The sequence below is a fragment of the Aptenodytes patagonicus genome, chromosome 11 (assembly GCF_965638725.1).
Source record: "Aptenodytes patagonicus chromosome 11, bAptPat1.pri.cur, whole genome shotgun sequence".
Taxonomy (NCBI): Eukaryota; Metazoa; Chordata; class Aves; order Sphenisciformes; family Spheniscidae; genus Aptenodytes; species Aptenodytes patagonicus.
Genome location: NC_134959.1, coordinates 4955375 through 4982426, shown reverse-complemented (window position 1 = coordinate 4982426; position 27052 = coordinate 4955375). Strand labels below are relative to the sequence as shown.

The window sequence follows — 27052 nt, the reverse complement described above, 5'->3', positions numbered from 1 at the left end:
GATTTAGCAATGCATGAGGGTTTACATCTGTTGTTTGTATTTCATAAAGATTAACCCTGACTGTTTGCAAAAGCTGCTTAACATTGTTGTAGCTAAATGGAGGCAGCATCTCTGTCGATGTCAAATTTTTCAGCTCTTTGTGCATTAATTAATTTTAGAGTGATTGTGATCCATCAGTATGACAAGACTTTTTAAAAAGGCAGAATGGAATTTTAGGAAGTATTACGCAAGATATTTTGGGCTTAAGAAAATATTACTATCACTTACCGGACCCTGGAGAACGCTTATCTGGAATTCTTTCTGTATTTTGCACATGTGCAAAAGCAGGCACGACGAAAGGTTACTGAGATGATCAAAGGAATGTATCATTATAGGAGGAGAGTGAAAGAGCTTGGTTTCTCTAGCCTAGTAAATTGAAAACTTAGAGAGGAGAAAGGTTAATTAAGTTATGAGACAAGACTTGTACAAGAATAAGTGGCTGTAAATTGACCATGAACAAATTTATTCTGGAAGCTGTGAAATGACCATCAGAATAAGGGTCCAGAATTGTGGAATGCAGGAAGAACTATTTATGATCAGGATCCAGTGATCTGGCCAGGACCCTATGTTGTACCTGCTTGTGACACTAGGGGGGGGGTCCTTCCAGGCCTGTATATAAGGCTTTTCTGGGTTCCCAAGTCAAGGGAACTCTAAGCTAGCTCAAGTTCTGATCCATGGAAAATGCGTTAGTAAGAGTTTTTTAATAAACTTAATTTTAGGGTGCAGTTTCATGGCAGCTTAACCAGATTAAGTGCAGACTGGTGGTCTTGCACCCGACCATGTTTTTCCAGCTACACTATTCTGTGGGTACTGGCTTTCACAGAGCTACCCGGTGATGTGATTCAGGGAGTGGATGTGACTGGAGGAAGAGCAGAAAAAGGGATTGGTTTCCCGGCAGGTCAGCGCCTATGGAGAGAGGAATCGTCACAACTCTGGCTTCAAACGGGGATGCCATGGAAGTGCTCCCATACTTTCTAGTACACTTCTCATATTGTCCTTCTTCACCCTAAGCAGTGTGGACTCCAGAGTTGCTTTGGGCTCTGAACAGACCCTGGGGTCATATCTTAACAAAAACCGATAGTGCCTCTTCCAGAGATCTTGAATTTCGGAAGGAAAGTAGCTGGCTGTTCAGACACTAGTGCTGGCAAATTGCTTCTTGAATAACTTAACAAGATTTCCAGTGTCATGGAAGATACACACGTTTTACTGAATATGTGATAAAATTCTTATAATAAACATACATTCACAAGGAAAGTGCTCATAAAAAGAAAGTTCCTGTGCTAGATAGTCTTACAAAAGAGTTTGTCATATTTTTTTTCCAGTTAATGGATGCCTACTACAGTCACACCACTTAGTGACAGGAGAACTGAATTCATTTGAGCCAATAAAGTCATTCTAATTTGCATTTTCATAGCCCACTCTTCTGTACTCCAAATGTGACTTTCACTTTTAGGACAGAGCTATGCAGTAAATGGATATGTATGCCCTTTAAAAGAATATTTATCATCCTTGAAGAATCTTAGTGCCAAATCTTAATAGCATTTCTTACAAAAATGACGGAATTCGCTATCAGATTTAGAGGTAGAGCTGTAGAGATTGTGAATATTCTTTTTCTGAACCTCTTTGCTGATAAAAAGAAGAGAGGTTAAAGCCTAAAACAGTGAAAACTTTCCCTCCAAAGTGAAAATATTGAATAGAAAATTCCCCAAATTGTAGTGCTCCAAGATCAAATTAATGCAAAAGAACTGTGTGTTTTATTTAATTTAGTCACTTTCAGAGATAAATAATTCAACATACCTTTATGCAACGTTAAAAAACCTTTGTTAATTATGCCAATCAGAGGATAAGTTATTCAGGCTTTTGAGGGTTTTTTTTCCTGTTCCAATTGATCTTAAAAAATACAGAAGACAAGGAGAACTTCATGTTCAGTCTGTATGTGATTTGATGAAACAATTGCCTTAGGACCTGCTGACACTGTAATTGGAGTCTGCATAATGCAGAACCGGAACCTTACTTAAAGCAGTACTCTTTTTATTCTGTTTAAGTATCCCTCTGTTAATTTCATTTAAGTAACTCCTTCACTTAAATCTTGAGTAAAAACCTAAAATCAATGAATAGTTCTTACTGACTTCAGTGAAGGCAAGATTTCATCATCTCTCTGCAAATCATTGTGACTGTGTGCTGCTTATTACTTGTTTTTCTTCTCTGATGGCTTACTCCCTACCCATTTTTGTGGGTCTAGTGTTGCAGCACCTGAAGATAGAAAGGGTTTTACGATTCAAAGATCTTGATCTGCATGATAAAAATATTTTGTCATGTGCAATTTAATTCAGTGTTGGCAGTTTTCATTCTGATTACTTTTTTCCCTCTCAGTTCTCAGCTTTTAGGATCACCATATTTTATATGAAAATCTGAAGTTTTCATATGCAAAAAGCAAATTTCCAGTTCTCATGTTTCCAGAGAAAAGCTTGGAAGCATGAATTTTTCAATACTTACTTCCAAGTAAATGAGTGAAATGAATAAAAAAGAAACCCCCAAACCATACTTCCAAAAAAACCCTCACCAAAAAGTCCAAACAAAAAAACCCCCAACCAGACCCCTCATTTCTCAGGAAGTGACTCATAATTTTGAACTTTTGAGATTATTACTGTTATTAAAAATGAATTTTATTTCTATTTTAGGTCATCTTTTGTGGGGTTTTATGTTGGTCTGTTTGCATTTTGAATTACTCTCCTGAAGCCAAAGGTAGAATGTGGTCGTATAGAATACTGCCCTATGAAATGAGATTTGTTTGCGTTTATTGTGTGTAAAATTCATGTCTGGGCAGATCGTTTTCATAGGTGTCTGCATTTACATCTCTATTTAAATAAAACCTTGCACAAGGATGCATTTCACACCACAAGAATGTCTGAAATGCAGTTAATATTCTGAAGCTTGCATTTTTGTGACAAAAGTTGATCTCATACAGGTAGGGCTAATGAAGATACGAGAATGTTTACAGTAAAAGGTGAGAAAATTAATTTGCAGAGTGAGGATGTGGCCAATCAAACCTGAATGGAGTTGCTTCACGTGCTGAAACTGGGCGAGTGAAAAAGGATATAAAGATTTTGAAATTCTGTGTAAGGTCATTTCAGAGACTAACTTTTCAGTTGCCAGCAGAGGAGGTAGAGGAACCCTGGTTTTTGAGATGTGGTAATACCCAAAGGTACTTTAACATCAGGGGCTTTATTAATTTCCTCTGCAGTATGGTATAAAATTGCCATCCTCTTTTGCTTTCCAATCCATGTTCTGTGTGAACGGCTTTCAGTGCAAATGTTGGGGTCATTCAAGGTCACCAGCATGTGTACGCTGTTTTATTAACCAAAAAAAAGGCGTTTCATAGGCTTGATACCTCATCAGAAGTGCAGCTCTAGCCCAGTGACCAAACCTGCACAGGAGTTATCTGAACTAGTGACATTTCCTTATAGTGACTGGTAATAAATTCAGAAAGACAAATTGTCAGGATATTAAAAATGAGTCTTCGCTCTGTACATTTCTGAAAAGCAGTAGGTTATGAAAAACTTTGATTCTGCTTGTCAGTGAATATAGGATCTGTAGATCTGAGTAGTCATGACTCCCTTGGTTTGCTTTTCAGACTTCTACCCCTTCAGATTTTCATGAGCAAATGATGTTTGCTGCATAATTGTCGTATTCTTTGAAGAATTAGGCTTTTTTCTTAGTAGTGGGTGAAAGATCCTTTTGTACTAATTGCCCAGTACTTACGTGACTAGATGTGTGAACAATATTTATATATTCTGAATTCTACATATATGACACTTTAACATTATTTTCAGTGTATTTAGCTGAAGTCTGTCTTTAGGTAGCTTATCCATCCATAAACCCTTTTATTATATCCAAAAATATGAAATCTACATGGTGCTTAAATTCAGAATGTATTCTGCTTTGAACAATGTTCTCTTTGCCTTCAACATATATCTGCTTGGCTTATTTTTTCAAGGTATTTTTAAAGACTTTCTTCCCCAAAGTGAAGAACCTCAACAGAAATTATTTTAATGAGATGGACATTTAGTTCAACAGAAGAAGTTTCTCTGTGAGAAAAATAAATTAAAAGAATAATTGTGCTTTTAAAAATAATTAATTAAAAACTCTCAGTGTGGTGACAAATTTAACATCTTGTCTGACATGTTGAGATGAAGAAAGTGCCTGGAATTGTGCAAGTAGAATAAAATGTTCCATTTCACAGCAAGGCCAAGCCTGAGTCTTGTAATTATTTCAAAGGGAGTAAAGGTCACTTTCTATTTGCTACATCTGTATTATGTGAGGCTTCTGTACCAGGCTTACAGAAGTAAACTCATGACCTATTTAGATTGCCCAGATTTCAAAGTCAACTTACACTGTCACAAATCTGATAAAGTAGACATATTCCCTTCTCTAAGTACTGACATAGATGATGTCCAAAGCAGGCTTTTTATTTATAGCTCTGTAAGTCAAGAGTTTCAGCTTTAAGATGCCAGTAGCTGGGAGATCAGAACATGATTTGCCTCTTTTAATTGCTGTGTTAATCCTTTAGGAGAAGAGTTGTTTGTAGTTAAATTTCAGCATATATTGCTTGGGCTATTTTTCTGGTGTGGACTTGTTATATAACTTTGCTTGCATCTTGAGATCGGAAGAATTTTCCTTCTGCTGTGATTGCATTTTTATGCATGTTCATTCAGTAACACCATGAGTCAGAAAGACAGGTACTGTAAAAATGCACCTGTGCACACAGAAAATGTGTGCAGAAATGCATGCGTGTCTTACTGTGCATGTGACCATTTAAATGCATATCAGGCTATCTTTTTTTTTAGAATCGGTAAGTTTTATGTACAATATCGAGGGCAGGCTCTGAATATGTCAGTTCACATTTGCAGATGTCTCATACTGGAAGACCGAAGGGGACATGTCCAATTCTCAACCCCTATAGAGTCCAGAATCTCCAATAAAACTAATATATCAATGTCAATAATTGAATAAGGGATTAGGCACTGTGGTTTTTAAGCCTTCGTAAGACAGGCAGCAGTTATGTGGATATATAGAAGTGAATAGTAGTCAAGTGTATTGCACCTTGCTTGGTGTATTACTTCAAGTCTTTCTCTTCTTTCTTGGTTAATTCTTCAACGGGACAAACACAAAGCAGGTCAGGATGGAAGGCAAAGGCATTTCTGTTGCATTTGACTACCACCAGCTCAATTGTCATGAAATACGCTGGCTGTTTCTCACAGTCTGCTAGCACTTCTAGCCAAGCTTTTATAGCAAATGTCAGTGACATGAAACAAATGATCCAGCAGTTGGTTTCAATAAGAACAACTAATGCAGACCAGGTGGGGTATTGCTGCCTTTGGTTTTTATAAATGGGATCATATAAAGCTTATAGTGAGTGTGAAGTGCATGAAGGGAGAGAGCAGATAATGTATTGCTCTGATTTAGCAAATGGACTATGAGTGGTGGTTGAGGGAAGCAGGCAGATGTTAAAATTTTGCAGGACATCTGTCTAGGATCAGCATACCTAGATGATAATGTGGTGGAGGTAGAACTGAGAAATGTGTGAGATGCTGCTGTTGGGTTGGGAGAAGTGAGGGTGCAGTTTGTCACCTGAGCTGGTGAAGGAGAAAGGAGGCTTCAGCATTCACTTGTGTGGTGTGGGGAGAAATTGCCCTCATGTTACAGCTGAAGAGCTTTATTTGCAAAATTGTAATCATGTTCAGAATGCCTTGAGTAAATAAACCCCTTTGTGCAAGGCCACTTGAATTTTAGAGCGAATGTCATTCAGAACCACTGTGTTTGCTTGACCATTTTCTTCTTGGCCACTATATGTGCCCTCTCTTTGATTTCACCACCCCCACCCTTTGGCTGTCCAACAAGCAGCAGATTGGCCATAATAACTTTGAGATCAGAGTATTCCGTACACCAGCTGAAAGTCAGGTTTTGAAAAACACCTTTGGAGGCTCTGAAGCTGTCCTGGTTTCGGCAGGGATAGAGTTAATTTCCTTTCTAGTAGCTGGTACAGTGTTTTGGATTTAGGATGAGAACAAAGTTGATAATGCACCGATGTTTTAGCTGTTGCTAGGTAATGCTTACACTAGCCAAGGACTTTTTTAGTTTTTCATGCTCTACCGACTGAGAAGGCTGGAGGTGCACAAGAAGGCTGGGAGGGGGCACAGCCAGAACAGCTGACCCAAACTGGCCAAAGGGACATTCCCTACGATGGGACGTCATGCTCAGTACATAAACTGGGGAAAGCTGGCCGGGGGGGCCGCTGCTCAGGGACTGGCTGGGCATTGGTCGGTGGGTGGTGAGCAATTGTATTGTGCATCACTTGCTTTGTGTATTATTATTATCATATTATTATTATTATCATTTTATTTCAAATATTAAACTGTTTTTATCTCAACCCACGAGTTTTTCTCACTTGTGCTCTTCCAATTCTCTCCCCCATCCCACCGGGTGGGGGGAGTGAGCGAGCGGCTGCGTGGTGCTTAGTTGCCGACTGAGGTTAAACCACGACAGAAGCGGAAAGTACTTTTGAAAATGCGGTTACACATACATAGGTTGAAAAATACAGATTTGGCTTTTCCTACTCTTGAACTTGCCTCCTTTTGCCTCTCTGTTTAACCTTTTAAAATTTTTGGCAATCTTTTTTCTTGCTGCATCTTTCTTGGACATTCTTAGCCCCATGCTCTCATTTAAAAGCTGCCAAGAAAAATAGCCTTCAAGGTGGTTGTCTCTATTCAGGGATAGAACATAAACCTTCAGAGACTGAGATTAGCATCGTACCTATTTCCAACCAATTTTATTTTGCTTTTAAGCTTCCTCCTTTGCTAAGCGTTCCTGTGGTGACAGGGAACTCTGACCACATACTAACAGTGACACAAACTGTATTCAACTTTAACCTTCAGATCCACCTCCACTATGAGGCACACATTTCATTTTCAGTCTTCCCTTGGTGTAAACAAGTTTTTGATTACAGGGAAAATGGACAAACTGTGGCTCAGAGAGGAAGGAAAAAAAAAAAGGCAACAGTTTACATTTGTTAGCAAAGAAGTTTTATAAAGGAAACTTCTATGATGTGAAACTTCGCTCTTGAATAAAGAATTCCTTCTGTAACTTGGTGATCAACTTTCTGAAACTAGGTTTGCAGACCATAATTTGTCAATTATTTAAATCAACTTAAGAGTGCTTAATTTATGCATGTATTTAAGCCTAGCTGTATTCACCTGTGATTTTTAGGAACAACATTACATCCTATGTTTTCACAAAAACCAATAATATCCTTTATTGATAATCTGAACTGAACTTAACCTTGAAAGCTACTATTTTGTAATTTCCATGCCAGCCCACACATATAGAAGCAGAAACCTTACATAAAAAATTGTTTAGCAAGATTTGAAGGGAAAGTGTGGCGTGATGGATATTTTGTTTTATGAGCATGGAGCCCAATGTTTTGTTTTATGAGCACTGAGCCTAAACCCAGTATCATTCCCAGAAGCCAACGTGATGGATGAATGAGTGGATGTTAAAAGTCCATTTCCTTTTTTTTTTCCCCTCAGGTTCTGCTGCTTGCATGTGCTGAAGATTTAGAATGTGTCCCTGGATTCCAGCAAAAGGCTTTTTATATTGAACAGCCATTTGAATTCACAGAGGACCAGCCAGTCCTGAACCGTATGTTATTTTCATATATTACTATTGTGCAAAAATCAGAATTGCTTATGTATTCATATCACTCCTGCCATCTATCAGAAAGCTCTTTTTGTATGTAGGGTTTTGAATATTGCCATGATTCTGTCTGGGTTCCCCTGCATTAATCCTATCTCTCTACAGACTTTACTCTGTTCCATGTATTAGAGATGGCAAAATACTATATATAATCATTTAGGACAATATGATTATTGTGAAAACTTAGAATCACCCACTTTTTTAAAGTAAATTTACTCTGATATTTTTTATAGTCTTTCCTATGGGCTTGTCTATCAACATTTCACTATTAATTCATCTCTGCAACTCAGATTTAGAAGCTTATATCCTAGAAGCTTCATTCAAAGCCGGTGCAAGTCCAAGTCTTTACATGAAATTCAGAGGAGGCTGGATGAAGCTTGTGATTGTCAGTGATAGCAAATTGTTACTACGTGTGTCATACAACTGGGATATTCAGTAATATTTCCAATGACCAGGTGTCCCATTATAAAATCCAATCTGGCATTGTGTACTCAAAGCATTAAACTGAAGGAGATTTAACTGTCTTTCAGTCCTGGTGTTAGTTCATTCAAGTACTTCAGTGAGCAAGTGTTACAACTTGTTTATTCAGTTCTGTGGCTTTGGGATTTCACGGCTGTCAAACTAAGGTAGTACCTTATCCAATGGTCAATGATTTTTGAACACTTAAAGATATTAAGTGCTGCCATTTTCATAACTTCCAAATATGCCAGCATTTTTATATGTGATACATATTACTAATAGTTTCTTTGTCATGCTTGGTTGCTTGCTGTTGAACCAGGAATTCTTGTAGGTATGCAGCATGAGACAGTACTGCTTGGCATCTATGTACAGTATCTAGATCCTACAATGTGATGCATAGCGATAGTTTGGTGAAACCAAGAAATGCAAAGCAATATTGCTCATTAAATGCACACATTTCCCATCTCAGTTCCCTCTAGATATTATTACTGCATATTGATATATTTTCACTGTTATGCATGTTTGGATGAAGGTGTAATATCTGTGCACGCTTGTTTTAAAATAGCACTAACTTTTCAAAATGAAATGTCAGAACTGGTTGCCAGAGTCTATTGAAATGACTCTCTCAAGTCATTCAGCCTTTAACAGGTGCTAGAGCAAACCTTTAGGATAACATTTTTAGTCTAAGCATTTTGATAAGTTAATTAGTTGCATTTTCAGAGGAAATTTAGATCGTAAGTAGTAATGCTATTCACAGAGATGTAAGGTTATTCTTCAGTTTAGAAGAAAGATTTCAAACTTCTAATTTCTCTAGGCAATTTTTTTTAAAATTCTTATTTTAAAGAGTTGATGAACACGTTATGCCTACATGGTTAAAAGTAGAAATTCATAGAATATAGGAAGTATTACAGACTTAATAAGCATGCAAAGTTGAAGACCTATGTAAAGAAAAGTCATATTAACAAGTTAGTGTTAAGTTGAATAAAAATAATCTTTGTATTCTTTGGCTGCTTCTGAACTTTGAGGCTGTAGCGTGTCTGGCCAGATCTCATGCTGTCCTCCTGCTTGTCCTCCCAAACACCTAAACGACGAGTTGGTTAAGCCAAAGTTGACTGGGCTGCTCTCTGGTGACCCAGCAAATTACACTGGTGTGAAACTAGCACAATAATTAAGATGCCATCATTAACGTGAGGAGGAGGGAAGAGCAGGAGGAGATTTAGAAATGCCTGGAAACAGTCTTTGGAATTAAATTATTTTAATAAGCAGACACTAAATTGGCCTAATATGTAGTGTTTGACAAAGGCAGACTGTCGATGCATGATTCTAGTTAATTCAATCACTTGTAAACAGTATGTCCTTCATGCAGTAGCATTAAACCTCTGCACAGTTTCTTCATTTTAGCTGTCAACAGAATTGATATTTTTAATTGTCTGTTTGAATACACTTCGCATGCTCTTGCATCTTTTTATACCCGTTACCCAAGAGCAGTGTAATTTAGCAGTTGCATTGCAATGTGACGCTTACCAGGGCTATGTAAATTAATAGAGCGAATATGCACAGCAGGTCTATAGCAGTGATTGCTTTTGTAGTCCTCGATAAGCCAAGGAGCTCCTTAATTCTTTTCTGAAGCGCAATAAAACAGTCTTTTTCTTTTTTTTTTTATTTTTCAATTTAAATGAGGACCTACTGTACATTTCACTGCTAGTATCTCCCTTGTAATTAAATATAGGTTATGGCCGGTTCTTATGTATTTATTACTTCTAAATATGGCAACGTTAATTATATTTTACATTTACTAATGGGAAGAAGGAAGAGAAGCCCAAACTGAGGGTACAGAATCTTATCTTATTTCTTATTCTGACTTGTACCAATTCTTATCAAAGCCTACTTATAAGCTGGTCATAAAAATTACATCAGTCCAGTTGTGTATGCATACCTTCCTTCCCGTTAGTTTCATTGGGATTCTGTTGCTATTTCTTAGCTTTTATCTCATTGTGCTCAGGCTGAACTGCTTTTTTTTTTTTTACTTTACCATTGCGTATCACTTAACAGCAACTTCCAGACTTGGATAATTTTATTTTCCTAAATTTGTCATTTATTTTTCTTAATTTTGACTTTTTTTCTCATCAGACCCCTTTATCTCCATATAACTTGTGTTTTCTATGACCACAAACAAAATCAGGCGTTGCTTTCCTACTTGTAGCCTGCCCAGTTCTTCTCCCTGAGTGCTGTTTTCTTACACCATATGTTCCCTTGATGTAGTGGAGAAGATTCATAGAGTCACTTTCTGGAAATACTAGAGGGTCTGTCCACATAATTATTGCTTTAACAAGCAATGACGTTACTGGATTTTTCTTCCTTATGGCTTTTTTTAGTTTAGACCTAGGACCATCTTCTGCAATCAAACAGAGAAGATCATAAAGACTGCTATGTTCTTGATAAGGTGATAATTGGCAGCATTTAATTACAGGTTTTACACCTTTCTGAAATATTTGTGGCCATGAAATGCTTCCCTATCAGCAAGCTTGTCTTTGGCAAGGCTGACAGGTCACTGATAGTGACAGTGCTCCATCACGCCAGGCTGATAGAAAGTTCCTAATCAGACTCATCAAATGTGGAAATGTAATTGTGTTACATTAATCATGTTTATACTTAACATACATGAGTCTTGGCTTTTGGGGGTATTTTTAATTGACAATGAATCAAACAGTGCACTTGAAAAATTGAGGCAATTAACATAAAGGCGTTGGGTGATGCGTTGTGCATACTAAACTGGGGAATGCGTTGCCAGTGATTTAAATGTCAAAACAAAGGAAGTTTTGACCCTTACTTGAAAAGCTTTAATTTGGATGTTAATTAATGGCTGACCTCTTCTGTCTCTTACGTGATAGATTGCATGTTTCAGAGCTTGGGCTGCTTCAAGATTAGGGCTTTGTCTGTCTGCATTTGGGTACTTTTTTTATTCTGTGGATTTTAACAAAGACTTTTCTGTTCAACCATATTGAAAATCTTTGTTTACTCATATGATGGGAAATATATTAGTTTGCTTATCATTAATGCTTAAAGGCAGTTCTTCTGTTGTCTAGCAAAGCTGTAGCCTCCAACAAGATTTCCTTTGTTCAAACTGAATAATGCTTGTGAAAAGATCAGAGAAGACCATTCCTACTATTACAATATCATGTGTGTACATGGAACACAGCGCCAATCACGGTCACATCAAAACATTTCCTGTTGATTCTCAGATGATGCCATGTGAGATTTGTGATTTATCACATCCACTCTTCCCACTGATTACCATGGCATTTGACTGTACAGGTGGCCTCTTTTTGTGATTGTTTCATGCTATCAATATTACTGCTGTTGCTCTCTTGTTTCCTCTGATCCATACAGTATGTGTAATCACACACACTTGATTCATCTCCTCCTGCTTCACTTTTTCTGCAGCTTGTATAGAGCCAATGTGGCAGCCTAATTCAATATACTGTAAATATGCCAAACCCTCTATGGAGTTTTAACATGAGGCTTATACACCCATGTTAACTCTTCATGCTGAATATTGCAGGTCTTAAGTAATTGGAACTACAGGTGGTAGTTGTAGCTTGCAAAAGAATGTGTTCAAGTGAGGTAATATTTTTGGCTTAGTAATTTCTTGCAGGGAAAACTGCCTAGACTTTTGGGTAACAGATAACTATGGATTTTTCACCTGTTCAGGTGTACATATCTGTAGTGCATCCATCTTGAAACATAGTTGTGGCTTTTCAAAATAAAGAAGTCTTTAACGCATTTTGAATTCTACAAACATCTTAAAATTACTTTCATTTCACATAGATCATTAGCTATGTTAAGAAGTATACTTCTTTAGAAAATGTTGAAAAATGACTTGGTTCCTGTGTTGGGCATGTGGTAGCAGGTTCTACAGAAATGTGTCTGTTAACTTTTCTACCCAGATAGCAGAATGCTTTTTATACTCTTAAGATATATCTTAATGTGCACATACCCATGTATAGAACTTGAATACCAGAGCTTCAGTTCTGACACTTGGATACATGATTAAAACCAGGCGTCTGGGACTCTGTTATGCCACGTGGACAGAAATATTGGGTTTGGATTTGAAGTCAGACATTAGGGATATCTCTTAATCACTCTATTCCCATTTAAATGGCTGTAGGAAGCCAAACTCATGTTACCAAAATTCCAGGAAATATCTGGGGATATGCAAAATGGTTGCGAAAATGTGGAGGTAATTTTTAAAGTGGGAGATTGGGAACTTTTACAACATGTTCATGGAGGCAGAGTGAGGAGGATCTTCAAAGGGAAGATCCTTTTGCACTTAAATACCTAAGGCATTGCTTTTTAATTGAAGCTTGATGCCTAACTCTTACACAGAGGGAGAAAGTTGTCTGCGTATGTATTGTGACTAAGTAATACAGAACATCTCGGATGTGTCTCTGAAGAGATGTATCCAGATTGATGTTGCAACATAACAGAATATCATGTCACTCGTTAAACTGCTTTCACATATGATTAAAGCAAAACAAAACAGGAAAAAATGGTTGTTGAGTGCCAGGTGGTCAGACAGTTGCCTTCCAAACAGTGCATGTCAGCTTATTAACAGGACCTGAGGGGAAATGAGTTTAAAATAGACTGATTTTTATGCATATCCATTTAATTAAACTAGTTTTTGAAAAGGTAGGACATTAGACTGAACAATGTGAAAGAATTATTTAGTCTGAAAAAAATCTTCAGGGCTAAGTCAAAATCTCTCAGGGATATGGTCAGCTCTTGTAGAGTAATGGAAGGAAAGCCATACGTGTTGGTGAAACCCCATTTTGACATTATAATTCTAAGGTGGAGGAAACGAAGATCTAAACTCAGAAAGTATCTTTTCTGTTTTGTTGAGAAAAGCCATGCAATCTTGTTTGGTTGGGGTTTTTTTATAAAAAAAAAAAAGGGGGGGACAGGATCTTCGCAGTGACAGTGAATGCTCTGTTAACGGGTTGGTCTGGATTTAGGAAGGTAAAAGTAGCAGATTACTTGGTTTGAGATTTGATTTGTTTCTGGAGACTTTCCAAGGGCCATAATGTTTCGCAGATAATACTTTTTTGAAATATGTGTAGGCTTTGGTTGGCTGAAGCATGCCAGCTGTTCTTCCAATAGTCTAAACCAATGACTGACTGCTCAGTATTAGCAGCATGGGTCTCTTCCTCATTGCAGTGCAAACCTTGTATTAATAATGTCCCCAGGTGCTTCAATGGAAGACTTCTCTGTTCATTTCCAGTTGCTAATTCCAAAACAAAAATCAGATTAACTAAGCTGTTACTCCCTAAACTGATAACAATGCAGGCCAAGAGTCAGCCTTGTTCTCTGCAGGTGTATAAACATGTTGGAGGGCCAAAATCTGTCTTTTAGGAAAATGTAGGTAGCTTAGCATTGGAAAAACTCAGCAAGCAAATAGTCTGACACTAATTGCTTATGGTTGACAAAATTTAACAGGGTCATCTTCCTGAGGAAATGAGGGGTAGGGGCATATGACATCTGGTTGTAGTTTAGAGCTGGGGTCATGCTGAAGAGGCTACAGCATCAGCCCAGCTTTGTCAGGAGGAAGCTCTTGTTCATATCTGACAGAGAGATGCAACACAAATTACTACATGCTGAGACGTTAATGCATTTCTGTAGTACATAGCTTTGTATTGTCACAGATCGCATTTCTGACGGAACTTTTAATTTGAGGATCTTAGGAAAGCACCATTCAAAAGAATCATGGCTGGCTAACTTTTTCCATTACATTCCAAAGTGCAGTGTGGACACTTAACAAGAATTAATGGTAGTATGTGAGGTTAAATCTTCCTTTAAACATAGAATCTCATTTACGTTAATGATATATCTTAAAGCATGCAAGTATTTTTGAAAATAATTGTAGATGTAGTTCACAATTAATTCTTAGCTTTTGGGATTTCTCTCTGCTAATCCAAATCAAATTATAACTTTTCTAATGTAATTATGCTTATGCTTCAACTTGCAGTTTTTCTTTCCCTTTGCTTATTTAAAGCAGTCTTTCCTGGACAGAGCAATCTGCATCAGCTATTGTCAGCTTTAATGGGCGCATCTCTTTTTTACATAGCTTTCTTGTGGCATGTGTTCTCTGTCTGTCTTTGAGAATAAGTAGCACTGGCAGTAAACTCATGAAGTCTTTCAGAAATTTATTAGATTGAGTGCTTTTTTTCTAGCTGGAGGCTAGTGTTCTTGATTTTTGTCTTATGTCTCTGTTTGGCTTATCCACCTGAACCCTTTCCTCTAGAGAAGGGAAAGAAAAAGTAACTTTTTATGGATTGATTCTGAAAACCCTGGTCATTTTGGAATGACTTTGTGCATGTTTGTAGGCCTTGTACCTACTGCTTCTTCTTGGGCAGACAAGTGAAGCTGTAGGTAGTGAAGTGCATGTCATGTTCTGTGATGTGAGTATTAACTAAAATGCTTGTGTTGTGGGTTTTTTTAATCCCTGAAAAAATATCAACCCTGGGGAGTGGTAGGATTTGCTGAAATAAGAAATTGGCTAAAGAAATCCTGCCTGAAAGGGATTATCTTTAACAAAAATCTGAATTTCCTTTACCAAAGAATTCTTTTTAAACAAGGTGAAAATAAAATTGGGAGTCCTGGGAAGGCCTAAAAGGTGATTCCTATAGCAATCTAGGATGTTGCTTTGTAGACAGGAGCTCCACTTTCAATACTAGGTTTGATTTGTTTCCTTTCTTAAAAAAAAAAAAAAAAAAATCAGCACAGCCTTCTCTCTGTCTCGGCTGTGGGGAGAATTGAAGCAGAACTGAGGGGCCTTTAAAAGAAAGCAGCAAAACAGGCAATACTGGAGCAGCTTACAGGTAGCCGATAGCAAAAGAGAAATTTGATGCTGAAGTTGTAGCCATGATTGGTGTATCTTTGACACTCGTGAAACACTTGCATTTAAGTTCTGGTACTTGCTTGCAGGTTAGACTGAAGTAAATTATAATCTCATTGATGCATGGGACCATTCTGCGGCCAGGGATTCAGGTTTATTTTACTGAAGGGCAAATTACAAATCTATTATCCCTTATCAACAGTGGTGTGAACATTTTGGCTAGACCTAGGTTTATGTATAGACTGAGTTGTCCTGTCTGGCAATTTTTGCCAAAATACTGAAAAGCAGGTTGTAGAAAATGGGTGCATTTTTTATTTTATTTATATTACATTCTATAACTAGAATTTATTTATATTCTCTGAATATACTAATAAGGAACTTTGTGTAAATGAATTCAGGCACGTGGGTTTTGTTTCCCTTCTCTTGTGTGGCAGTGAACTAGTGGCAACAGAAAATGTGCTCTGGTTTGCTAGAAAACCAAATTGCCCAGTTACAAGTAGGACTCCTGCAGACTTTATTTAGCTGGAATTTTAATTACAGTGCCAGCTCTCAACTCCTACGATAAAACAGTAGGGAGACCACTATAATTTGACCTTTATAAAACATTAACACCAACCTATATAAAAATATTACTTCAACTTTAAAGAATAAATACAATGGGAGGCAGAATCAAAGGAATTATGAAAATAAAGTGCATATAATATTTTTACTTTTGGAAAAAACATAAAAATACACTAGTGTGGACACCAAAGTGACGTTGGTGTGTTTGGTTCCCCGTATCCATTTTCTGATCCTCATACAAAAATGCTGCACAGTTGGCAGAAGAATCTTTTCATGGTTTTATCGTGCTTCGGGGAAAGCAATCCTGCTGCGAGGCTTAGAATAAAGGATACTATACAAACCACACGGGAAATGTTGATATATTAAAAAAAAAAAAAAAAGCCTGTTTCTTTCCTCAGAGGGTCAATTCAGGAAACCTCAGGTGCCCACTTGCTCCCTCTGAATCTCTTCTTGTCACTCTTCTGTCTCCTCTTCCTTGCTGTGTTCCCTGGAGGGGGAGGTATTCATGACAGTCAGCTGTTGTGAATTGCACCCTGGGCCAAGTGCTGCTTTCTCCTGCCAAGAGTCACAAAAGAACGAGGTGGGGCTGAAGAGGAGGGATGGAGTAGGACAGCCTATGCCCGAGTTGCATGGGAATGTCAATGCAACAGCACTGTTGGAACATGAAATGGGTAACAGTACTGGCTCCCAGCTGTATACAGTATCACAAACAGTCACGAATATGAATGCATTTTGGGTTAATTCTGGCTAAAATGGTCCCTGAGTCATGGTGTGGCAGCTCACAGTATTTTGTGGTTCTGTCATCATGGAGAGGTGATTAAAAGTGTGCTCCAGGTCTTCCATTGTCTTTAATATTGTTCAAAGCATAGTTTAATCAATTTAACCCTCTGTGAAACGGAATTGAAACTGTAAACATAAGGATACTTTAAATGAATTGTTTTTTATGTCCCGTAATAAAAATCAAATTTGAAGATGTTTGAATGCCAAGGTTATAGGTTGCTTTTATGTGACCTAAAACATTTTTTACTTCGTTGCCTATGTCACCTTTATTTTGCTGGTTGTTTGACAGGTGAAGCATTAACTGCCCAATTCTTTAATTGTACTCCTGACATTGTTTCACAACACATTATGTTATGGATAGCTGCTGTTAGTAAGATGTGCAATGCTATATGCCAGATACACTGGGGAAGAGAAGGAAAGAGTAAGAGTGTATATCAGTTTCTGGGAATGGAATGTCTGAGGACTCAAGCTTTCACCAACCTAATGGTTCACAGGCCTATTTAAGGTTAAAAGTTGTCTTGAAGAGCTGTCACACGTGGAGTGCTATGTCTGTATTGCTGTGGGGAACAGCACAATTCCAATAACTGCTCTGTTTGCGTTCAAGGAGAGGCTTCATCTACTGTCTCGGTGCTTGAGGAAGGGGGAAGGATGAAGTATTTTGCAGCAGATTGTACACCGAAAGAGAGGAGCCAATGCTCAGCCGCATCCTTGTTGACCAAAGAATTTCCTTAGACCTGAAGGCCAGGCAGGCCTGACAGAAGCATAAGGAAATTTCTTTAATTCCTCTGTATGAGTTTGTGTTGAAGCGTGATGCTGGATGCAAACAAATGACATGGATGGTAGGAAGGCAGCTATTAAGTATTGTGGTCAGGGAGCTTCCCAGGGATTTGTTGTGGCTGAAAGAAAGGCCGTGAACTCAGTTGCCTAAGAATCTGTGTTTGCTTGTCTAGTTACTATTGCTTTGGAGCTTTTTTTTTGGTGTTTTTCTTTGTTTTTTAATCTTGGCTCTTCTAGGGAAAAGTGGTATTCAGCCTGGCTTGTACTTGTGGAGAAACAACTCAAGTGTGACATAAAATAAAATAGGAAATAGTGATTTTACATTTTTTTTTCTAGATAAATGAAAGCAGTATTGTGGGAGTTACACGGTATAATCTGCAACCAAGAGCTCACTTCATTTAAATTTTTAAAAGTTAGGTTTGTGACACAGGAAATAGTCTAAAATTATCTTTAATAACAGAGCCAATCAGTTCACTCTTCTGATTAATAAGAAAATGCAATGCTCCAAGTGTTCTGTAAGATTTGGTGTTTCTTCTGAGAAATGTCAGATCTTATGCAGGTAGGCAGAAGCTTTTTGGCATAATAGAATAGCAGCTTCTGTCGACTGTAAATCTAAATAAGAAACTTCATTAAAAATGATATTATTACTTCTGGCACTTTACTTTTATTCTTTGAGACACTGCCTTTAATAGCTTCTCCAATAAAGTTAGAAGAAATTGAAATATAGATGCTTTAACACTTACATAATAAATCTATTAATCTTAATGCTTCTGGAAATATTAGGCATTGACTACTTACTACTGTTTTTATAAGTCAGCATCATTTCCCAGAATTGTATGATACTATCTACAGTTAGCGCTGACAATTAATTGAAATGAAGTTACTTGTACAATGAATGAGTGCTGGACACGTTTGACTTAACTCTTTCTGGGACCATAGCTATGCTTTAGATCCTGATTTAGCAAGGTATTTAAGCAGCACCTTAATTTAAGTTCCCTCCACACTCTATATAGGAATTTGACTTTATTTCAGTGTACCATATGCCTAAATTCTATTAGTTTCAGCACAAGTTTTTGCTTATGCAAAACGTTTGCCCTTTGGGAAAGGCTTGGCAATGGCAGAACTGTAAGGTGACTGTTACCTATGCAGCCATGCAAAAGTAAAGTCACACAAGCTTCCTAGCACGTGTGTTTTCTGTGCTGAAACATGATTTGGAGTGATTATGCTCAGAACCATAAATGCAGCAAGAAGTTCAATTTCCACAGATGAGTGGAAACTTCTACTGAAGTTTGGTTTTCTTGCATAAGTCTGTACCAAAACTTGCATTCTTCCTGGCTGCAAGTGGTACTGGGTTTTAGGTAACTGAGCAAACAAAGCTAGACTGGTCTTTATGTTCTCTTAATGACCTCTTTAAATATAATGAAGCTCTGCATAGGGATGAGCACTGAAAATAGATGGAGAAGGCTGGTGCTGCACCGCTGCTGCCTGCGGTACGTAGGTGAGAGCCTCAGGAAGTTGGGCTGCTGGCAGGGGTCCCACTGAGGAAGGTGGTGGGGAATGGGCAGCAGCTGCCTTGGGCTGGGGAGGAACAGCCCTTGCTAGAACAGCTGGCACTGCCCCCAGGAGAACTGACAGATTTAAAAGTCTAATAAAGTTATAAACATTTGTTAAGTAAGATTAAAGGCCAGGCTTAATGTGACCAAATTGGAAATGGTAGGTTACAGGAAAGGTCATAAAATTGTTCTTTGTCTAGCTTTACTATTTATACCGGTCTCTAATGCCAGGTCTATAATACAGTCTTCCTGCTAGACCTGGGGGTTTAGAAAACCTGGTAGCAGCCCCTGCTTTCAGTTTGTCCTCTGTGAAAGTATCTGCAAGAGTTTAATAGAGTATTGCTAGTTTAATAATGGTGGGAGAGAGCCAGTTTCACTCAAGATGAAATCTTGAGTGCTTATTTCCGTCAAGACAACAGGAAATACATAGTGCCCACAAAGATCAATTAAGGAGTCTATTTAGATCAAAAGAACGTTAGAAGGTACCCAGGCATTGCACGCTTTGCATGGCCTGTACGCAGCAGCCTACTGGAGTTGGGCATATGTGAGATGCAGCAAGTGTGATGGCACATGCTGAGCCAGCTGCAGATGGGACTTGACTGGGTAGTTGGGTAGTGCTGTGCAGAAGTAAGAATGGCACCTCCTGCCTTTCTGGGTTGTTAATAAACAAACCCCAAAACAAACAAACAAAAAAATCAACCAAAACCCCACCAAAAAGAAACAAAAAAAACCACCCCAAGAAAAACTGAATAGAGCCCTCAAAGCAAGATTCAGGCAAATACGGCATACTGGACAACAAACTTGCTTCTCTTCTTCCTGTCCTCTCATCTCCCTGTGAGAGTCTGAGATCTTACGTGCCACATCATGTTTTCTTATCTAGGCTTTCCTGAGGGGCAGAGCTTTTACTTGGATCTACGTGTGCCATATACCCAGGAGAGTGAAATCTTTTAACTAGGCACAGATGCCCCCGCCTTACCCTTCTGTTGCCTCTTCCTTCTGTTGAAACAGTTATACTTTAAAGGGATTAATTATGCATGGATTAAATGAGTGGCTCCATAGCCTGGTCATTTGCCCATTTTCACATGCGCGAAGGTTGTTGTTTCAGTCCCTGCTCACCTGGGTGCTTATACTTCTATAATGCTTTTATTAAAAAAATATGCTTGCTAGAGTATCATTCCTGTGATTTGCTTTTAAATTTTTTCCCGCAATGATTAATTAGATACAATTGAAATGGCTCCAACAAAAAAAAAGGGGCTGATACTGCTGGTTAGGAGAGTTTTCTAAAAACTAGGGAGGATAGTACAGGCTCCGGTAGCTTTGAGCAAGCAAAGCAGCTGAACAGGAGCCTTCCAGATCCTGGAGGAGTACTGGAGCTACTGGGTACATGAAGAACATCATGGCTTTTTCTCCTCCACCTTATAGTTTTGTCATTCTGGAACTCTACTTATTTTTCCTATATTTGTCAGAAATCCAACCTTTGTCAAGAGGAATGTTTTCTATTGCACTGAACAATTTTTTATTTTTTTCATTTTGGTGAGAAAATTATTTTTCTTTTGAATTTGATTCTGGTGGAATCCTTTCCTTCAACACCTCCTGCTTGGCAGCTGAACCAAAAATAAATTATTTGCACAGCTCTAATGGTGTCAGTGAATTGATTTCCGTAGAACACATGACTGCATTTCCTCTCTGGAATGCCCTAAAGTGATCATTATTAATGATAAATGACAATAGAAGTTTTGCAGAGAAATTAATAACTTAGATGTTGCTATGAAATGAGAAAAGCAACATGGATGCCCTTGAAAGATCCTGAACATCTCTTCCTTTGCGCATCATCTGCTCCTTGTTCATTAATAGATTATAGGAAAGCCATACTCTGATTTATTTGCCATCTGGCTTACTCTATTAAGAACAGTGTCATCAAAAGCAAAGGAGATGATGTAGTTGTGTTACCTGGGCCTGCCATCTTGCATGCCAGCAGGAGACATGAATGGTTGGTATTTCACTTGTTTTTTCAGAACAAAGCTGAAGACCTCAACTTGAAGTGGTAATGGTTGATTTCCATGAGACCAGTGGATTTAGCAAGCACGTACTTCCTTAGCTGTATTTATTTCATAGACTTCAGATGAGAAAACAATGGAGAAATCTTCCCTTGAAAGAAGGGAATGAAACAAGGATGAACAAATTATCTTTAAAGAAGAATTTTTGAATAGCAGTATCTCACTTGCTTCTAATTAACCTGATCTTAAAGCTCCTTTTGTGCCATGCTGAAACTAGCAATGGCGTTTGCCAGTTCTTCTACTGTCAAAACTAAACTCTGCAAAGTCTGATGTTCGGTAATGAATGCAAATACGGTTCTGTGTGCTTCCCTCCCAGTTTAGTTCTAAAAAATCTAATTAGAAGGATTACAGGCATTGAAACAAAATGGGGGGGGGAAAAAACTCCCCCTTCCCCCCCCCCAAGGAACAATGGAAATGTAATTGACTATTTTGATCTGAAGCTTCCAAGGGTTTGGTAGACAGCTCCTGTGGTATACTCATGACATCTTACAGGAATTATAAAAATTGCTGAACACTGATCTGTGAATGCCATTTGTAGCTGACTTCATGCAGTTCTGTTTTACCTTTGGAAAGTAAAATCAATTTCAGATTAACTTTGACAGGGAGGTGTTGGGGTGTGTGAGTCAGTAGTTACTCAGATATTTCTGCCAGCCTGTTGGGAAGACAAAGAATTGTAATGGATATGTTCAGGCTAGCACTGTTACTGATAGTAAAATTGGCAAACTAAGTTAAGAAACACTTTCTTGCCTTGTCCTGGCATACTTCATGAAGAACAAAATTTTAAGTTAATATCAGTGTACAACATCAAAATTTATCTTGAGATTTAAGAGCTTCCCTCCCACACCCCCCTCTTGCAAAATAATGCTGTTATTGCTTTTACTGTGTTAGAGGTTCCATTCTGAAATCTGGAATGGGTTTTTTTGTAGTCTGAAACAGTGTGTGTGGTATAAGTCAGTAGAGCATGTTTGAAGCAATGAGGGATTTCATTCTTTTTATCCACAATCTTTGAGCTATATTTAATAACCCTTTATAATAATCTTTCCGCTATACTGAATTATGTATTGAATCTTTTTTTACAGTAGCTTCATTGCAGAATTCCAGAAGGAAAATAGGCTTTTAGATGTGAACCTGAAACTCTTTACAATTTTGAATATACTGTTATGTATAATTCTGTGAGGACCTAATCATACATTGTTTGATTTCAGTTGAACAACTCTCATTGACTTTACTGAGAGCTGGCTGAGACTCAGAGTGAACTATTGCCATGTTATTGAAAGTATAATAAGCATTTTGATTCAGTTTTCAATCTCTTTCATGGTCTTATATTTTAGATTTACTATGCATGTGGTCCTGCTACATCTAGCAATATGTAGGGTACTGCAATCCCTGACTGTAGCTTTCAGGGAGACACTTGTAGAGCTGACTTTAAAAGAAAAAAATTAGTTACTTTTTTTAAGTTGTAAATTTTGTTGATGCTCTGTGTTGCAGAGGAGGAATCTGGGAGATGGGGTTTGTGGCTCTGGTTGCATGGGCTCCTTTGGCTGAAGTTCCAGAGGTTAACAGCTCTGTTGCCTGCAGAGGTCTCTGATCATCGATTTTTAGTGGCTGCTGTTACAGAAAGTAAGAGTGGCATTTAAGAGAGACAAAGCACCTTATTAAAGTTAATGCCTTTGATTTGCTTCAAATCATCTGTAATCCATGTGGACCTGTCATAATTTATACCTTGCTTGGTCACAGCAATAAGTCTAAAACTGTCATGTAATCTGCATCAACATTTGTGCACAAGAGAAATTACATGTACCGCTTACTAAAGTTGGTGTCGTGGTATTTATCTCTCATTGCTTAGAGGGTTACCCTCAGCTTAATTGGTGTGTCTCGTTATTTATATTGCTAGGAAAAAAAAAAGGCTTAAATACCAGGAGAGAAAGATAGTAGAGGTTTTGCTTCATAAGATAAATAAAAATCAATTTCTGTTTGTTTCTAAACATGATAAATATGGCTAGTTTTTTCAGTCTTCCCCACTGCCCCCGAAGTCTTGAGCCTCCTGAGGATAATCTTAATAGGATAAAGTGGCCTTTGAAAGGTAATTAGCAAGATTCCTATGAACCGGTCCATGCATGTGCCATGCTCAAAACCCTCCTGATTAATGCTCATCTTAATTCCATTCCTTGGGATTTATTTACTCATTTCACGTATAAAGTATTTAGTTCCTTTAACACTGCTCTGCAACTTGAAAACATTGCTGCGTTTCAACTTCACGTATAGCTGCACTTCTACCTGTTGCTCTTGTGAGCAGACACAGCCTGGATGCAGGCTGCTCACTTGTGCACCTCTGCTGGAGTGGGGGTTTTGAGTCCCAACAGTCCAGGACTATTTTTCACTAACGTGTACCAACTAATGAGCTTGATTGCTTCAGTTTTGGGGTAGTTTGGGGTAGGTTTCTTAAGTAGACACATAAATTTTTTTTTTAATCATAGGAGAGATTTATATAGCACTCTGAATACTATGTGTATCTGAAGATACTTTTAACGGGGATCCCTAGTAATCAAAATAACAAATTCACTAGTTGATATTAGATTTTCGTAAGAATATGATGTAGCAGCCACATATGGGCTATATAGCAATGAAAAGTGAGCTTAGATCACAATCAATACAATGTCTGATCAATACCAATAATTAATATTGTAATGATCCTTATGAAAAATGGGATCAGTGAGGAAGACGCTGGACTACTTAGGAAGAAATTAAGCACATTGTGTCAGCTCTCTTGATTTTATTCTGGAGGAATCATGTTTTCTGGGAGGTGTACAACTCCCACTGTAACTTAAAGCTCAGTGGAAATCTCCTCTTTCTTAACGTATGCCTTATGTGCTATATCCATGAAAATGATTTCTTTTTTTTTAATCTTTCCTATAAAAGAAATTCTAGGATTTATCACTCCTTACCCAGTCTCCATCCACGGCCATATTTTGAGAATTCCAGGAAAAGCCAGGTTCCTGTTAAGTGTCTTCCAGCAGATACTGTTAGATATATTTAACTAATATTGCTCCTTTAGTACTGTAGCTTCTCTGTTCAGGAAGACTCTACCTCCGGGAGGCTTTTGAACTCTTTTCATGTGCTTGAACACCTTTTGTGAGCTGCACTTCTTTCTTTGATGTTTATTTCAGTCTTTGGAAATTAGTACAGCGGGGAGAGCAAGGTCCCTGCCACCCACCTGCTTCCTTGAGGCTCAAAGGCTCCAAGCACCAGCCCACCTACAGACCAGAAATAAGCAAACAAACAGATCTGACCAGAAGGTTTCAGCACGCAGCATGTCCCTCTTGTTCTAAAATTAAATGAGATGCAGAACCTATCTCAAAACAGCCTGTTTGGGGGAAATGGAGAGGGGAGGTCCGTTATTGAAATTGCATCCTACTTACGCTACATACAGAAGCAACCTGTAGCTGGTAAATAATTCTGACTGCTAGAAGTAATATGACCTCTGAGGCAGGGAATATCTTCCTACATCTGTTTTTGGTTAGTGAGAATCTTAGTATATCACTGCTGGAAATAAATGGAGATTAGTACATTTTCCAGGCTTTACAGTAATTTATAAAATGTTGAAAATATTAAAATAATTCAATATATTCTTGAAAGATAAACATGAATAGGGACAGTTGAGGCTTGGGAGCTTTGAATTGGGATGTTTCTCAGGACTGTTTGGGGGCACTTTGTCCTGTGTGCAGGCGGCTGCTGCCAAGCTGGGAACCTAATGCTGAAGGGACCCTTATGCCCAGATGGTCACTTTGAGCCTATCATACTAAAACAGTTATGGGTAAGATCTGAACTGGATGGAGTCGCTGTCAGCACCTGTTGTCTCAGTCCTTTATGGGCTCCCTCAAGATCTTTGCAATGTTTTCCACCCGGACTTGCTTTTATTTAGCTGTTTTCTCTGTGTATTGATCTTCAGTTGTCAGCTAATTTACAGGCAGCATTCATGCAGCACAGTGTGTACATTGTGAGGACAGGAGACAAGAATTCACAAAGTCTTGTCCATGTTGCTCATTAATGCGCTACAGCTACATCTGTAGTAGTAAATTGAACATGCCTGGGACTGCTCAATGGCACTAGAGCTAGGTGGCACTGAACTGCCTGCATCGCTACCATTAAATTCTCTTACTCGCAAAACCAGGGTGGCTGCATGCAAACTGTCTACGGTGTGTGATCCTTGACCCATGCATACACCCAAACTAGGTCTTAGAATATAGGCAATTAGGCTGCAGCAGGGAAGCACAAACAGAAAACAGAAGGAGCTATACTAAACGGCATTGTGAGTTTGGGGGTAGCTCTTAACAGCATTTGCCAGATGTAGTGGTTTTCTATTGAGGATTCAATATGGAGGGAAAACTTAAGAGCAGTAAGAGCTGGAAAAAATGCATAGGACTGTTGGAAATGGGTATGATTATGAAGTTAAGACCCTAGAAAAATCACTGCTTTTCCTTGGCCCTGCTTATTGCACAATATACGTAAGTACTTCCAGTTAAGTCACTGAGACTGCTGGCAAACTTATGCAAGCACTTATGAGGAAAACATATGCTTATGTGGAATGCTGACTAGAAGTTTAGCTAACGATCTATTCAGCTCTGGGTGCCGTACACAGATCATGAAACATTTACTTCCAATAATTAACTGTTTTGTAGTTTGGGGTTTTTTATTTTTTTTGTTTCTTTTTGTTTTTTTTAATCCTACTCAGGCATATTGACAAACATGGCTTTCTGCTCTACTCTTAGAGAAAGTTGCAGCTGCAAAGGTTTCTTGAGTTATGCCAATCATTTGCAGATGTTCTTCTGAAAGCAAAAATTAAATAGACTTTCTTGATGCCAATAAATTATAGAAAAATGTTAGATACACTCTTATCTCAAAAAAATGTGTGCTGTGGTCACAATGCATCAAATACTGCTAATATAATGATGACCTTTTAAAAGAAAACACATTATGCTGTAGCTGTCTTCATATTATAACTGTGGAATGCTGGTATACAAAAGTCAAGCTATTAAACAGTGGGAGAAATGGAGTGAAAATAATGTGTTTTGCTTTTGTCTGATATTGCTGTGCTGATAGGTACATTCTTCTCTTTTTCCCCATATTGAGTCATGCTCTTCTTGAAATCATAAAACAGAGAGATAGATCAAATACAAGGAAACACTTGGAAAGTCAAATCCTACTGAGTTTTGATGAGTTGGATCAAAATCCCAATGACCAAAAGGTATCGTTTAATAGCAAAAATGAGCAGAACTGCAGAGGAAGATAAGCAGGGTCCTTGTCCAAACTCCTCATGGTCAGAGCATTAGGAAATGAGGAACAAGTATTAGTCTAGAGACTAGGTGCTTGCTCAGAACTAAGGAGACTTCTGTTTATTCCCCAGAGCCGCAGATTTTATGTGGGTAGGTCATTTGAACCAATGTCCTCAAAAAGCGTTAAAGTACTTTTGATGATCTGTGCCTAGGTATTCATCTCCCTGTCCATCACGTAAATGCAGAATCAGAACTCTTTCTTTGCAAGTGTGTTATGTGATTGACTAAGCTTACATTTGCAAGTTATTTGGGTGCTGTGATGGGAAGGCTAAAGAAGAATATTAAATACCTGCAGGTGCTGAGTAGATTCTAGTCATGTTCCAGATACTTGCTGGAGAAGGACTTAATTCCTAGGGCCATTGTTCTGATGCCTTTCCTAACAGTTTATTCACTTAGAAAATATTTTTTCTTCATTTTTCTTATCTCTACAGAATAAAAGAACAAACTTCTTTCTATTTGGCTATCTGTCTCCTATTAGGGTGGGTGCAGAGAAAGAGACCTAGTCTAAAATATTTGTGAGCTTTAAGAAGCTATATTTAAGAGAAGAAGGCTATGCTACCTGGCATGGCAATGACATAACTGTGAACTGTTTTAATGTACTCTGGGGGCGGGGAGGAAGACTTTAGGTGCTTGATATGGCTGCTTCTCCAAACGTTAATTTTCAGGTTTAACCCCAGTGAATCTTAGCGTGCCAGGTTACATTGTGTGGTGATTACAATGAGGAGCAGATGCATATGATTTTGCGCTTGTGGAGGCTGACAGTAATTTCCCATGCAAGAAGGCCTTGCGAGCTGTGAGCAGCATGCCTTTCATCGCCACGCCATTCGCAAGGTGGCTCTGAGGCAGTGC

The 27052-nt window shown here is 38.2% G+C and overlaps 1 protein-coding gene across 2 annotated transcripts in view; it reads left to right on the top strand.

Moving 5' to 3' along the window:
- Positions 1 to 27052, top strand: part of CDH13 (cadherin 13) — a 525814-nt gene that overhangs the window by 90593 nt on the left and 408169 nt on the right. For both annotated transcript variants that reach the window (XM_076349047.1, XM_076349046.1), the window contains exon 2: positions 7626 to 7737. In XM_076349047.1, the coding sequence (XP_076205162.1) occupies positions 7626 to 7737 (112 nt within the window). The remainder of the gene's footprint in view (positions 1 to 7625; positions 7738 to 27052) is intronic.